Below are 14,041 nucleotides of genomic sequence, written 5' to 3' on the forward strand. Positions count from 1 at the left end.
TTTACCCCCTTATTCACAAACAACATTTTTATTTTATAAAAGGTTTATAAAACAATATTTCCACACAAAATCTAATTTATAAACCGTTTATAAAATAAAAATTTTATTTGCGAATAAGGGGGTTAATATGCAACATTAAGTTTTATAAAAAAATTTCTTCTACATAATAGACAAGTTGATTTTTCATGACCTCGATCTTTGCAACTGAGTCAATTTAAATAAAAATTTTAAAATTTCCCGCTAACCTCTAGAATGCATTTTCCCGAAATTGTCATTTCAAATATTCCAGTTTTTGATGGGAAAACAGTGTTTTGTTTATTTTACCGTTATAGTTTTTATTGGTGTCATTTATAAAATTTGATTTGATTTTTAGGAAAGGTCAAAGTTCATTTTCGATATTTTAGATGTAAATTCATTTATTTTAATGTGAAATTCTTTTATATTAATTTTTATAGAATTTTTGCATCAAATTTTAATTTAATAAAATTATTCGGAATTTGGACTCCAAATTTACTAAATTAGTATTTAGTCCAGAAAATTTTTTCGAATAATGAGCAAACTAGGGGGTATAATATAGCTAAATGAAAATTGATACAGGGCTTCGTCTTGGGGTATTTTATTAAACTTATTCCTAGCAGAGTCTTGTCATTAAAAATTTTTGACTAAAAGGGAGTTTTTTATGTTATCTAAATCCATTTTATATATGAACTATAGTTCTAGTAACTAGTTATTATTGCAAATAATTCTACTTAAGAAAATTACAGATTCTCCAGCCGTTAAAAAATCTCTAGGTTCCCCTTTAACCTCTAGAACGCATTTTCCCACAATTGCCATTTCAAAAACGTCAATTTTGATGGGAAAGCCGTCAATTGATTACTTATCTGATGTATTTTACCGTTATAGTATTTGTTGGTCTCTATAATAAAATTTGATTTTTCTTATGAATTTTTGAATCGTTTAAGAAAGGTCAAAGTTAATTTTCAATATTTTAGATGTAAATTGATTTATTGTAATTTTTAAAGAGTTTTTACATTTTTACCCCATCTCTAGTTATCGTTTAACCTGTAGATATTTTTTGTATAAAAAAAACTATCAATTTAACATTACGATAAAATATAACCAGACATTGAGATAATGGGGGTTAATTTACTAGAACAAGGCATTAAGTCATGAATTGCAAAGATATGGACTAAATTGGTTGCGTCTTAGACTGATGTTATTTTGTTCCAATAAAAGTACGATTCCTTAATACCGACAATTTTCTTAATATTGTCCATTACAGTACAATTACAAGATATATTCTAACCTAATTTGCCGAGCAGGGTGACTATGAATTTACGACCGGTGTAGTGAAGCAGACCAGAGTCTCGAGTGGGAATTTAACCCACAACCCCCATACTGATATGCTAGCACACTATCAACTAGACACGCTAGATGTATTGGTTTAGCGCATTATGTATTTTGCGGAAGTCAAAATGAGGATGAAGAGGAGCAAGCGCTAGCCGGCAGCGCTTGGGAACAAAGAAACCTTGTTGGCTACCTATAAAATAATTGGCCGGTCAGTAGTCAATTATTCTGCTCCAGTATGGTCTCCTTCGCTGAGTGATACCCAGTGGAGAAATATTCAAAGCTGTCAAAATGATGTCCTACGGACTGTAATGGGCTGAATGCAAATAACCTCGGAGCACCACCTACACGAGAAAACGAAGGTCCTCCCAGTCAAGGAACATACTAAACAGTTCCTCCTGGGATGTCATCGGAGGAGTCATCCCAACTTCAACATCATACAGTAGGATGCTCCCCCGAGGTATGTCAGGAAGGACCTTCGTGTATACGAGGGGAGCATACGAAGATATGTGCACTTCTAATATTAGGTTTCAGCCTGAGGGCCGTATTTTGATTGGACTCGATAATCTTATAAGTTATTAATGTCATTGAAACTTATAATTTAAGACCAATTATAGAATCCCATTGATAAATATTATCTCAAACACTCATATGCTTGAAATAACTAACCAAAACTTACCCATTTCATTGACTCACACATAACCATCCAACCATTATTACCTCTCTTCTTTTATATTATTAAAACATCTTAATAACTAAAGAAATATATGCATAATAGGTTTTTGAGTTTTTAATCAAAATATCTACCTGAAAGCAATAAAAGCATCACCCATTTCTCCGCCAACAATATGAACACCACCTTCGGGTATTGATAGACCTCGGAAGAATTGCCGGATATCCAAGGCATTCGCCGACCATGGTAAATTTTGTAAACGAATAATAACACTCATGATGCTCTGATTATCGTTTATGAATAATTTTATTTTCCAAACTTATACAATATTGTTTGTTATTACGCTACTACTCAGGAAGTAAGAAGTATCCTTTTTTTTCTAATGGGATTTGTTTGGTTTCTCTGCCACTGTCACGCTATGGCATAAAAAACCCAATGACAATTTTATGCAAAATCGCGCATGCATACATAAGTTCATTGAGTTTTACACGCAAGCGCACATGTATGTATGTTATTTGAAGTCTAAATCCCCAAAGTTAAGATGTTATTCATGAACTCTGCAAAGAAAATATAGGAAAATATAATAAAAGAATAACTTACAAAAAACTTTGTGTTAATTAAACCTGCACTTCGTTGTATGAGAAAGAAGTTTTCAAAATCACTTATTCGCTTGGATGAGTAAAAACTTGTTATTAACCATTTAAAACCTATCCAATTTATATAAAATCTCAACTTTGCCCAGTTATACCCATTTTACTAGACCATAACACTAAAGCTTGAATCTAGGTTTCGCGCTAAATAACAATTTTGAACATCTCCAAAAGCTAGTGATTTTTAGGGCAGGTTTAATGTTCACTTTTACATGCTTGCGATCGAAATAATATTTTACGATTAATTTATAAAAATGCACATGAATAAAATCAAAAAGAAATACATATAAAGATAACAAGTTTTTTTGTAGTAGTCTGACAATAAAAAATCGAATTATTCATTATAAAACCAGATTCATATACGTAATTCCTTAACAATTATTTACGGCTAGCAAACAATAAGTGAGTAGGAGAGCGTAAACATACATACATTTCGTTAGATGAAGTTCATATTAATTTTATCTGATATTTTCACTTTATATAAGTTGTAATAGAAAAGTTATTTAAGATCCACATAGATATCGCTTACTTAAACAGGGATTAACTTAATAATACAGGTCAACAAATTTTTAACCCATAAACCAATATATTATTTTCTAAATGTTCGGCATCTTTCCTCAGAATTTCTCCATCACACCAAGTTCCACATATCGTATCCTAAGATTGAAAACGCCCTTTTTGACATTATATTTATAAAATTTGTTATGCCATATAAAATTCCAATCTCTCAAGTTTAAAATAAGGGTCTCTCCTCTGTTATATTTTCTTTCTCCTTCGAGCTATTTTAATCTGAAGTTTAGTTAAACTGACTTTAACTACATTCCGCATTTGTGTTATGACAAACTTATTGTCACAATTTCCCCTAAAAATACTTTATTGGAATTTATAGTTGTTTTAATTTTAAGATTAAGATATCCCATGTTCTTTCCGCTTTGAGATATCTTAACCCAAAGTTTAAAACGTTTATATTAAAAGTTAAACGTTTATATTAATGTCGACAAATTGGACTTTCAGATGATATAACAAACATTATAATGGGTGTCTTTGCCCTGTTATTACGACTTAAATACAGCCAAAATGTTTTTTTCAAACTTGAGACAAAATATCTGAAAATCTGATACGAAAAATTTTACGTTTCTAGGTTTAATATTAAAAATGATTAAAAAAGTACCAAATGAAGAACGAAAAAGTACCAAAATGTTTACTCTTATAAATTTTCCTTTTATCAGGGTCCTATAAGTATGATTCTAGGTTCAATAATTTAGAAAATCAAAAAAATGTCATTTGAATGACCAACAAGTAAAAGTGTTATATTCGGCCTTGCCGATATACCCACCATCAAATTTTGTGCCGTAAATTTGATATATGCTGAATTTTACTATTCGAAATTAATATAGAATGATTTTCGGAATAGGGCCTTTAGAGAGATTTTTGTTGGTATAAAACTTGTTTGTGATAAATTTCATCACTACACTGCTATTATTAAGCTAGAGTTAAAGTAATTTTCTGAGTGGGGATAGGATGAATTATAAACCGATCTTCATAACATTTGATAGAGAGATTTTAGATTGTAATAAACTTAGTTATGTCGAATTTCTTCGCTGTAGTCGTATTTTTAAGACAGGGTTTAAGTATTTTTTAAGGGGACGTTATAAGGCGACTAGGGTTAATTATGTTCCGATTCTTATAAAATTTTACAAAGAGATTCAGGTTCCCATAAAACATGTTTATGCCGAATATCACCGCTATAGATGATTATTTTAGACAGTTATGAGCGTTAAAGTAATTTTCTGAAGGGGACCTTATATGGCAGGTAGGATCAATTATGGGCCGATGCTTATAAAATTTTATAAAGAGATTTAGGTTCCCATAAAACATGTTTATGCCGAATTTCACCGCTATAGATGCTTCTTTTATACAGTTATGAGCGTTAAAGTCATTTTTGGAAGGTTTTAAAAAGGGTTTAAAGGTTTAAAAAACGAAAAAGTACCAAAAAATATAGTCCTTGATACCAGAGTTTCAAATAATATTGGCATATTTAATTTTTCCATCTCCGCTAAATTTCCACACACACAATTTTCCATCCCTGATTTTGTCAATAACAAAACAATAACAACACACAGCTTCATATGCAACTTGTTGTTCTTGAGTTCGATAGAGTCATTAGCGTTTTAGGTAACGATATGATTATATATGTTTGCTCATTAAGCCTAATTTTCCATTGTCTTAGCCATTGGTGTAAAGTTTGTCATGCCATTTGTAACATAATCAGAATCTTTATATTATAATATATCGAATTACTATATAATGTATTACAAACAGAATTACAAACTTCAACCTATCTGAGAGTAGTTTATTTATCTGGGTAATATATAAATGCATACATATATCAAAAACAAAAAGATATTTCGAAGCCCTTTCATATGATATACATTCTAAAAATAATGTGCTCGAGAAAAAATAAAAAAACATGAGTTTTAGAGGATTTTACTAATATCCATAATACAAGAATATTTTTCGTTGATATTCGATAAGTTAAGCACTTAATTTATTTGTTAGACCATTAAACCATTTCCTATTGAATTTTAGAACTTTGAAATTGCATTTCAGAAATTTCTTATTATATTTCAAATATTTCTAATTATATTCAAAATACAATTAGAAATTTCTGATATATGTATAATTGGAAATTTCTGAAATTCAATTTCAAAGTTCTGTAATATAATTAGAAATTTCTGAAATACAAATGAAAAATTCTGAAATACAATTGAAAATTTCTGATATACAATTAGAAATTTCTGTATCGCAATTCAGTAACTTTTTAACTACAATATTTTGCCGTTAAATAGTAAAAATTCGTAAGTTAACAATAATTGTCGTTATGTGGTGTTCTGACTTTTATTTCACAGATTTTTTTCGTTAAACCTAATCATTAGTTAACGAAAAGTATCGACAATGTAACCAAGTAACCAATAAAAAGTTCACGTTAATAATTTTATATTTTAAAAATATTTCAGAACATTTGACATTCTCATATTTTTCCGATCTTTGTCGTTAAAATATTCTAAGGTCGTTAAAAAGATAGAGAATTGAAAATTCATTAATGCAACCGATATTTGCCGTTACTTTACGACATCGGTAGTTAAAATTAAAAAAATACAGAATTGCGCTACTGATATATAATTGGAAATTTCTGAAATATAATTAGAAATGTCTGATATATAATTGGAAAATTCTGAATGAAATTCTGAAATATTTGAATTTTCTGGAATATTATTTTATTTATTTCAGTCAGTGTTATATATCTTTAAATCGATGTTGTGTTGCAGTGAATGACCTTGAAATGTTTTGCCCTAAAATAAAGACAAAATCTAATTTTTTGAAACTTATAGTTGTTTTAAATTTTGGATTTTTGGGGGGGGGGGCTTTTCAATCTTTATGACATAGTTGTCCAATTCACAATCGGCTTCGTAGCGTTGTATGTCGTAGTTTTTTATTGTTTTTGTTTCGATAGCAAACCTATAATAAACAATATAACATACAACGCTACAACGCCGATTGTGAATGGGTCAAGTATCTGGAAAACCCAATGTTATGGAGAAACTCTTTTTAGCGATGCTCAATCCTTTAAAAATAGTCGAAATCCAAACATTTCAACTTTTTTTTAAATTTTGTTGACATGTGTAATCAATCTAATAAGTAACTCTCTAAAACTTTATATACCGTAGAAGGCATATGTATATAGTTTTAGAGAGGAGTGTGACTTAAAAACATATTGCAGAATAGTACTTTTTTCTTTGTCTCTGCTGATGAATGTAAATTTTTCTCCTGAAAATGTTCAAACTTCGGAACAGATACCGCAGCGCTCTATCTTCTTTAATCCAAAGTTAGATTACAAACTTATTTATCTGATTTAAAACATTTTTAATCTGTTTTATATTTTTAGATCTTTATAAATTAATTAAGAAAAATTACTTTATTCAACTTAATTATTTAATTGTAAATTTATAACAACTCAATATCATATATTTTTCTATAGAAAAATTGTGTTACATATTGAATTTTTAAAATGTATAGCAATTATTGCAATTTTAACATTATTGCTTTAATTTATCTAGCAACTAATATAAGACCCCCATCTGAATATATACTTCAACTAAATTGAAGTAGGGTGTTTTGTACAAAATTCGCATGCTGTAATATTCCTCAATTAACTTACGTTTTTCATGTATTGCCATTTGTTAAGAAGTACTACCGCCGCCTCGCTTGTTCACACACCACACTAGTTTTTTTCTTATTTCTTGATATCGTGACGTATATAATTATGTGCACCATTAGATGCCAACCAAGTGATTGTTTATTCATTTTAATTAGTTGAAAATATTATTTAAGTTATGTATTTTTTTTTATTAGCTGAAGTTATTTACAAATTTTTCCTTAATTGATTTAATGGGGATTTAAAATTAATATCTATGTGCGTTTAGAAAATTTACGAATTTCTTCTTTTTTTATTAAGTGTTTTTAAATATTTAACAAAACCTAAATATAAAGTTTTAGGATAAAAATACTTTACATGTTTATATTAATAGACCTTAAATGGTTTCGACTATCTGGTATTTGTTTTGCTGACAACAAAAAAATTCAACTTCCATCAAAACTCATCGGGTTTTTAGATGTTACAGGAAATAATTGTCAACAAAAAATTCCTTTTTCAATAACTTTATTGTAACAAATAAATTGCAAATATGAAATTTTGTAAATTATTAGGGAATATACTATATAACTGGTAAATTATAATGAAATTATTGATTTAAAAACTTAAATCTTTGAGGATATTTTCAGAAAAGGTTGTTTACTGGAAAATTTTAATTTTTACTTACCCGCCAAAAAACAACATGTAAAAATTAAGAATGAAAATAAATTATTCAATATTCCACATATGGGCAATTCCATACGATTGTATGTGACGTTCGTACACCTTCAGAGTGGTATAGATTTGGTAAAAATAGGAGTACTTGGAAAACAATTTTGTCATTCTGGTGCTTCATACGTGACAAAAAACGGTGTTTTTAAAGTACATGTAAATATTTACGAAAATCTGCGAATTCTGTAGGTGTATCTTTTTTGTTTTAATTTTTTACCCTATGGGACATTTGTAATCCATAATTTTTAAATAAAAAAAATTAATATAATTTTATAATGAACATTTTTAAATACTGTGACAGATTTTTCTCCTGATTTTTTTAGGTTATAAAATATATATTTTGAAAATCGGCATAATGGTTTAGGCTTATATACATTTTAGATCTGCTGATTTTGGAAGGGATAGCATTATAATTTACAGAATTATGAGCTAAAAAGTGATATTTGCGAGTCCGTTTGTATGGGGACGAGGTATAAAAATAGACCGATTTCTAAAATTTTTAACTGTCTTCGTCTTTGGTGCTAGATCATATACCAATTTTTTCATTATTTTCAAAAATGCAGAAGTTATAGGGGTTTTATTTTTTCAGTCGTGGTTTACCTTTTCATGGAATTGCCCATACAGTGTCTCTCATAATTATTCGAATTTGGGTAAACTATAAAAAGAAACCAAATTTAATAATATATTTTGTGTGCAAAATAAATAAATTAATTTGTTATATTGTCTAGATAGTCCTTATGTTTGATATCACGCTTTTTAAAACTTGAAAAATTTGCATTGACTTAAATTAATTGTGCTTTTTTAAAAAAAGTCCATGAAATTGCCTCACAAAAGTATACGAATTTTTCCTGTATTTCATATTTGATCATATTATACGCAACACAAATTTTAGAATCGAATGGTTTTTATGCGTAATATTGTTTTAAGGGGTTACTATCCACGGAAAGGATATATTTTTGGCCCATTTGGTCCACAATTTTGGGGAATTTGTACCCTCTTTTCATGTAAAATCATTAAAATGGCGATTTTTGGCCATAATTGCAAATTTTTCTCCTTTTTTCCAGATATAAAACAAAAATTTGATATTGGGACTTAAAAGACCCCTTGGGGTATCTAAAAATAATATTTTTTGTTACAAGAATCTGTATTTAAACGTTCCAAGATAAATTATTCGGATCATTCTTCTGTCGCTAATTCAATATATTGGAACTTAAGTCCATTTTTATAATACTACGATCAACTATTTTCGGGGAAAGTTTTCTGGTATATATTCTTTTAGATATCAGCTTTTATACATTTTAAGTTTTCAATGTGTTGTGGAAGTGTAAAACTCCAAAACATGCCTCGAAGAAGCACCATTCAAAATAGTAAAATCATTATTTTTATATACCAATGGCCTCCGTGCTGCATGGCACGATATCATTATGATCACATCAAAAATGTTGATATGTGTTTAAATATTATTTACTATGATCAAATTAAAACCAAAATTTAGGACTTACAGTGTTATTGTAACGGGCTACATAAGCGTGAAAGTTACGAGTAGTAAAAACTGAAATCTACTATATAGGATGACGTTTTGTTAAGGCATGTTTTGGGGTTGTATACCGCTATAATATATTGAAAATTTAAAATACATTAGTGCCAATATGTACTTGAATATACACTAGACAACTTTGTCGGAAAATATCGTCCCTAGAGGTACGAAAAGGGACTTATGATCCAGATAATTCAATTAGAAACTGAAAAACGATACCAAAAAATACATCTTGGAACGTTTAAGTACAGATCCTTATAACAAAAAATATTATTTTTAGATACCCTATGGGTTCTATTAAATTCCAATATTAAATTTTGGTTTTATCTCTGGAAAAAGGGTGAAAACATACAAATATAGCCAAAAATCGCCATTTTAATGATATTACATGAAAAGGGGGTACAAATTCCCCAAAATTGTGGACCAAATGGGTCAAAAATATATCCATGCGGTTGATAGTAACCCCTTAAAACAATATTAAGCATAAAACCATGCGATTCTAAAATTTGTGTATCGTATAATATGATCAAATATGAAATATGGGAAAAATTCGCATACTTTTGTGAAGTAGTTTCATGGACTTTTTTTAAAAAAAGCACAAATAATTTAAGTAAATGTAAATTTTTCAAATTTTAAGGGGCGTGATATCAAAACTAAGGGCTATCTAGACAATATAAAAAATTAATTTATTTATTTTCCACACAAAATATATTATTAAATTTGGTTTCTTTTCATAGTTTACCTAAATTCGAATACTTATGAGAGACACTGTATGTATGTTTTTATATCCAGATTAAGATATTTGTAATTTATAGTGAAATTATCGGACAATACATAATAGATGTTCTGGATGACTTTTGTTTTAGGAATATCAAGTTTTTTCTTATCCCTTTTACTCGAACTATCGACTGTTCTGGATCTAGGACAGTAGTGGCTTTTTCATTGAGGAATTTGAAAATAAAATCTCTTTTAGACTCAATGATGATTTTTGTTTAAAGGAGCAACAAATTGGCAAAAGTACTATCGAAAAATGAAGGCTGCTTTTAAATCCCTGATTGATGTATATATCAAAACTTTTTCACAAATGCCGGACGTCTTTAAAAGAGATGTTGAGACATTCAAAACTTAAGGGACATGAGTATAACTAGAACAATATTATTGCTAATGATCTGGCAAAAGCAGAAACTATGCTGTTCAAGTCTTGGCCAATAAATATCATATTTCTGAAATACATATGTATATAAGTATATTAGTACTGGTGATAACATGAGAACACATTCTGATATAGATCATCTCAAAATGGAAAATGACTATAAATTTTGCGCGATTCAGACCGATCTAGGATTGTAAAATTGTGAATTTGATTAAAATATTTTACTATTCGGGACGTATAAAGGCGATGATACTTGTTCTTTTATCTTCTTATAGTTCGAGTAGCTACTTTCTTATGGATCCAAGTTGAGATGTGTTACTTATTGCGTCATAACTGCCTGTTAATCCTAACCTAGTGAAACTACGATTTTCCTGTAAAATTTGATTTTCTAATGAAATTTAAATTTTCTAATGAAAATATGGATTTCTAGTGAAAATATGTTTTTCCAGTGAAAATATGGATTTTTTATTGGTAAAACTATGATATTCTAAAAAAAAGTTTGAATTTATAGTACAAAATCTACAGTTTTTCTAGTAAAAATTTCAAAAGAATATTCCAATTTCTACTAAAAATTTAATTTCTAGTGAAAATTCAAATTTTTAGTGAAAATTAAAATTTCTAAAAATACATACATAAATTTTCTAAAGTTTTGATTTGAAACTTCGATATTCTAGTGAAAATTCGAATTTCTAAGGAATATTCGAATTTGTGGTGAAAATTAGATTTTCTAGATTTTCGAATTTCTACAGGAAATTAAATTTTCTATTGAAAGTTAGAATTTTTAGTGAAATTTCGAATTTCTAGTGAAAAGTTATTTGCTATTGATTCGAATTCGAATTTTTAGAAAAAATTTTTAATTTCGACTTAAAATTTGAATTTCTAGTGAAACTTTGAATTTCTACTGAAACTTTGAAGTTTTTGTGAAAATTCGAATTTCTAATGAAGTCATTTCCTATTGAATATAGAAATTTTGAATGAAAATTCGAATTTCCAAAGGCAATTTTATTTTAAACAAAATGAGATTTCCTGAATTTTCACTAAATTTAAATTTCTAGTAAAAAATCGAATTTCTAGTGAAAAATTGTCGAAAAATTCGAATTTCTACACAAAATTCGAATTGTATTTGTATAGAATTTTGAATTTTTAGTGAAAATTTAAATTTCTAGTAAAAATTAAAATTTCTGCTAAAATTTCGAAAATTCGAACTTTAAGTGAAAGTTCGAATTTCTAGTGGAAATTAAATTTTTAGTGAAAATTCGAATATTCTAGTAAAACATCGATATTTTGTTAAAACTTCGATTTTCTAGGGAAACTTCGAAACTTTAAGTCTCTATTGATAATCTCTAGTGTTAATTCGAATTTCCAGTGAAAATTTTAATTTCTGGAAAAAATTCGAATTTGTAATGAAAACTTTAACTTCCGAATTTCTATTGAAATTCCGAATTTCTATTGAAATTCCGAATTTTCGGTGAAATTTGGAATTTCTAGTGAAATTTGGAATTTCTAGTGAAATTCCGAATTTTTAGTGAAATTCCGAATTTCTAGTCTCTATTGATAATTAATTGGCTACATCCGGTGGGTTAGTAGCTAGTGTTGCAGTCTATCAGACCGGAGTTCGTGGGTTCGATTCCCATCAGAGACACCGGTAAAGAAGTGCCCAACAGTCTTCGGATTTCCTCCTTTGAAACTAACAAACTACTAACCAACTGGCGCAGCTTTGATTTTATGGTAAATCTTCAATTTTCTTGTAAAACTCAAGACTTAAAAGTTATTTTTTCCATTAAACTTTTAAATAATTTGTGTGTGTGTGTCCAAAAATATTGAATATAATTACAACATGATTTAGCTGTCAATTAATACAGTAATTGAAGAAAATACCAAAATCATAATCCAATCAAGTCTAAATGTAAATTAGACATTTATATTTATTATTGCTTACAAAAAAGGACATTTAGTAAACTTCCTAACATTTGCTTTGATATCAATGACAAAAGTGTGTCAAAACACACACACGAGCTTATTAACTAATTAAAAAAGATTTATTTTAAAATTCCATTAACACTCACATATTTTACAGTTGGTTGCCAATGATTTTTGCTTTTTTTTCGAGATTTAAAGAAAAACATTTAGTTTTAAAACTTTCACAATAAAGAGTAAATAACAATTTCCTCATTATCAACAATTGGTTGGATAAAAGCGAATAAGTAAATTGTCAATAGGTAAGCAGTGCTAGAAGAAACAATACTTACTGCAGGACTGACTGGTTTATTTGTATAAAAACATGGAAAAACTATTTAAACACACATTCAGAAAAACATCATTATTATTATTATTTGGAAAACTTGTCTTAACCCACAACAGGGATTGAAGTGGTTATCATCGAATATATTTTCGAATATTAATTTAGCAATAAAATTTTTCAGATTTCAAAAAGATCTTACATTATATACCATACATATGACTTTGAAACATTATACCAAACTTAAAACATTGTTATTTCCATCCACATTTAATTCAAAAGAAATAATTTTCAAAATTTTCCCATTTGAATTAATTACCATTTTTTAATAAATAACATTTTCTCGCTCCCTGGTTTTTAATCACTATGTCTTAGGCAACAAATAACAAACAAAACCTCTATAGAAATATGCACAGGGAATAAATATGTGGTATTATTATTATGTATAACAATTCAATATTGGAAGATCTTGTCTTGTGTTGTTAACAAGAGTAGGAAACGAATTAAGATCATTATTATAAAAGCGTACACAAAAAAAAAAACCATTCAAAAGTTTATTGCACGTCATCGCTGTTGTGTCATTTAACGGTATATTTGTTTTTAGAAAAAAAAGAAAAAATATGACAATAATTGTGAGTAAAGTAATGAAAGTGTTTTTTTCATTACATTAATAAAAGGACTTCTTCCCAAAAAAAAAAAAAAATAAAAAAAAAATATAATTGACGAAAAAACGAAATAAAAAACGTTGATCCTCTTTAAATTAATCTTACCTGTTTCATACCAGCATTAAATACAAAATATAAAAGAAAAAAATCGTTTAACATCAGCCAGAAGTGTTTTGTGTTAAAAAATATTTAACTTATTATCCTTAAAAATTTGCAAATACATTGATCATTTAATTGGTTAAATATTGTTTATCGTCAAAGATATTTATAAACCAGAAAAATAATCTTATAAAATATTAAGCAACAAAAAAATGTTAAGGATTAAAAATATAAATGGACATTAATATCAATTGGATAAGAAATTCAGACATCCTCATATATTTAAAGGCTTTAAAACTCATTATTTAGTTGTTTCAAAATTAAAACGTCACGTATAAAAATGTTGAATGAAAATTAATCAAAGTAATAATTAACTCATTTTGTAGTTATTGTTGAAGTCATTTTAACTAAAAATATGTGACGGTCTTGAGAAACAGTGTTTGTTTCTTATATAAGGTTAGCGTATCCTGCTAACATAATTAAGTTAAATTACAACAAAATTTTAATAAAATAATATCATGGAAAATTTAAATTATTTAATATTAACTGCCTTATCTAAAAACAATTATTAAGTTAACAATGGTTATTAAAACCTGTTTTTAAATAAGGAAAAAGTGTGTTGTAGTAAACCATTATTAACTTTAATAGCCGTTTTTGCATAAGGAGTTTAGGACTTATAACAAGGAGTACTTTTTAGTATTAACTTAACATTCCACTAGACTATATACTAACTCTAGACTAGATTATAGATTAG

At 27.9% G+C, this 14,041-nt stretch overlaps 1 protein-coding gene across 1 annotated transcript in view; it reads right to left on the reverse strand.

Moving 5' to 3' along the window:
• The window catches only part of LOC119604606 (probable WRKY transcription factor protein 1), a 37,567-nt gene that overhangs the window by 15,485 nt on the left and 8,041 nt on the right, over positions 1–14,041 (reverse strand). Inside the window, exon 2 of the mRNA XM_037957335.1 lies at positions 2,155–2,577. Within this exon, the coding sequence (XP_037813263.1) occupies positions 2,155–2,297 (143 nt within the window). The 5' untranslated portion in view covers positions 2,298–2,577. The remainder of the gene's footprint in view (positions 1–2,154; positions 2,578–14,041) is intronic.

This window comes from Lucilia sericata, unplaced genomic scaffold, assembly GCF_015586225.1.
Source record: "Lucilia sericata isolate MDLA Ls3-8-SP2 unplaced genomic scaffold, ASM1558622v1 Contig000409F_arrow, whole genome shotgun sequence".
Taxonomy (NCBI): Eukaryota; Metazoa; Arthropoda; class Insecta; order Diptera; family Calliphoridae; genus Lucilia; species Lucilia sericata.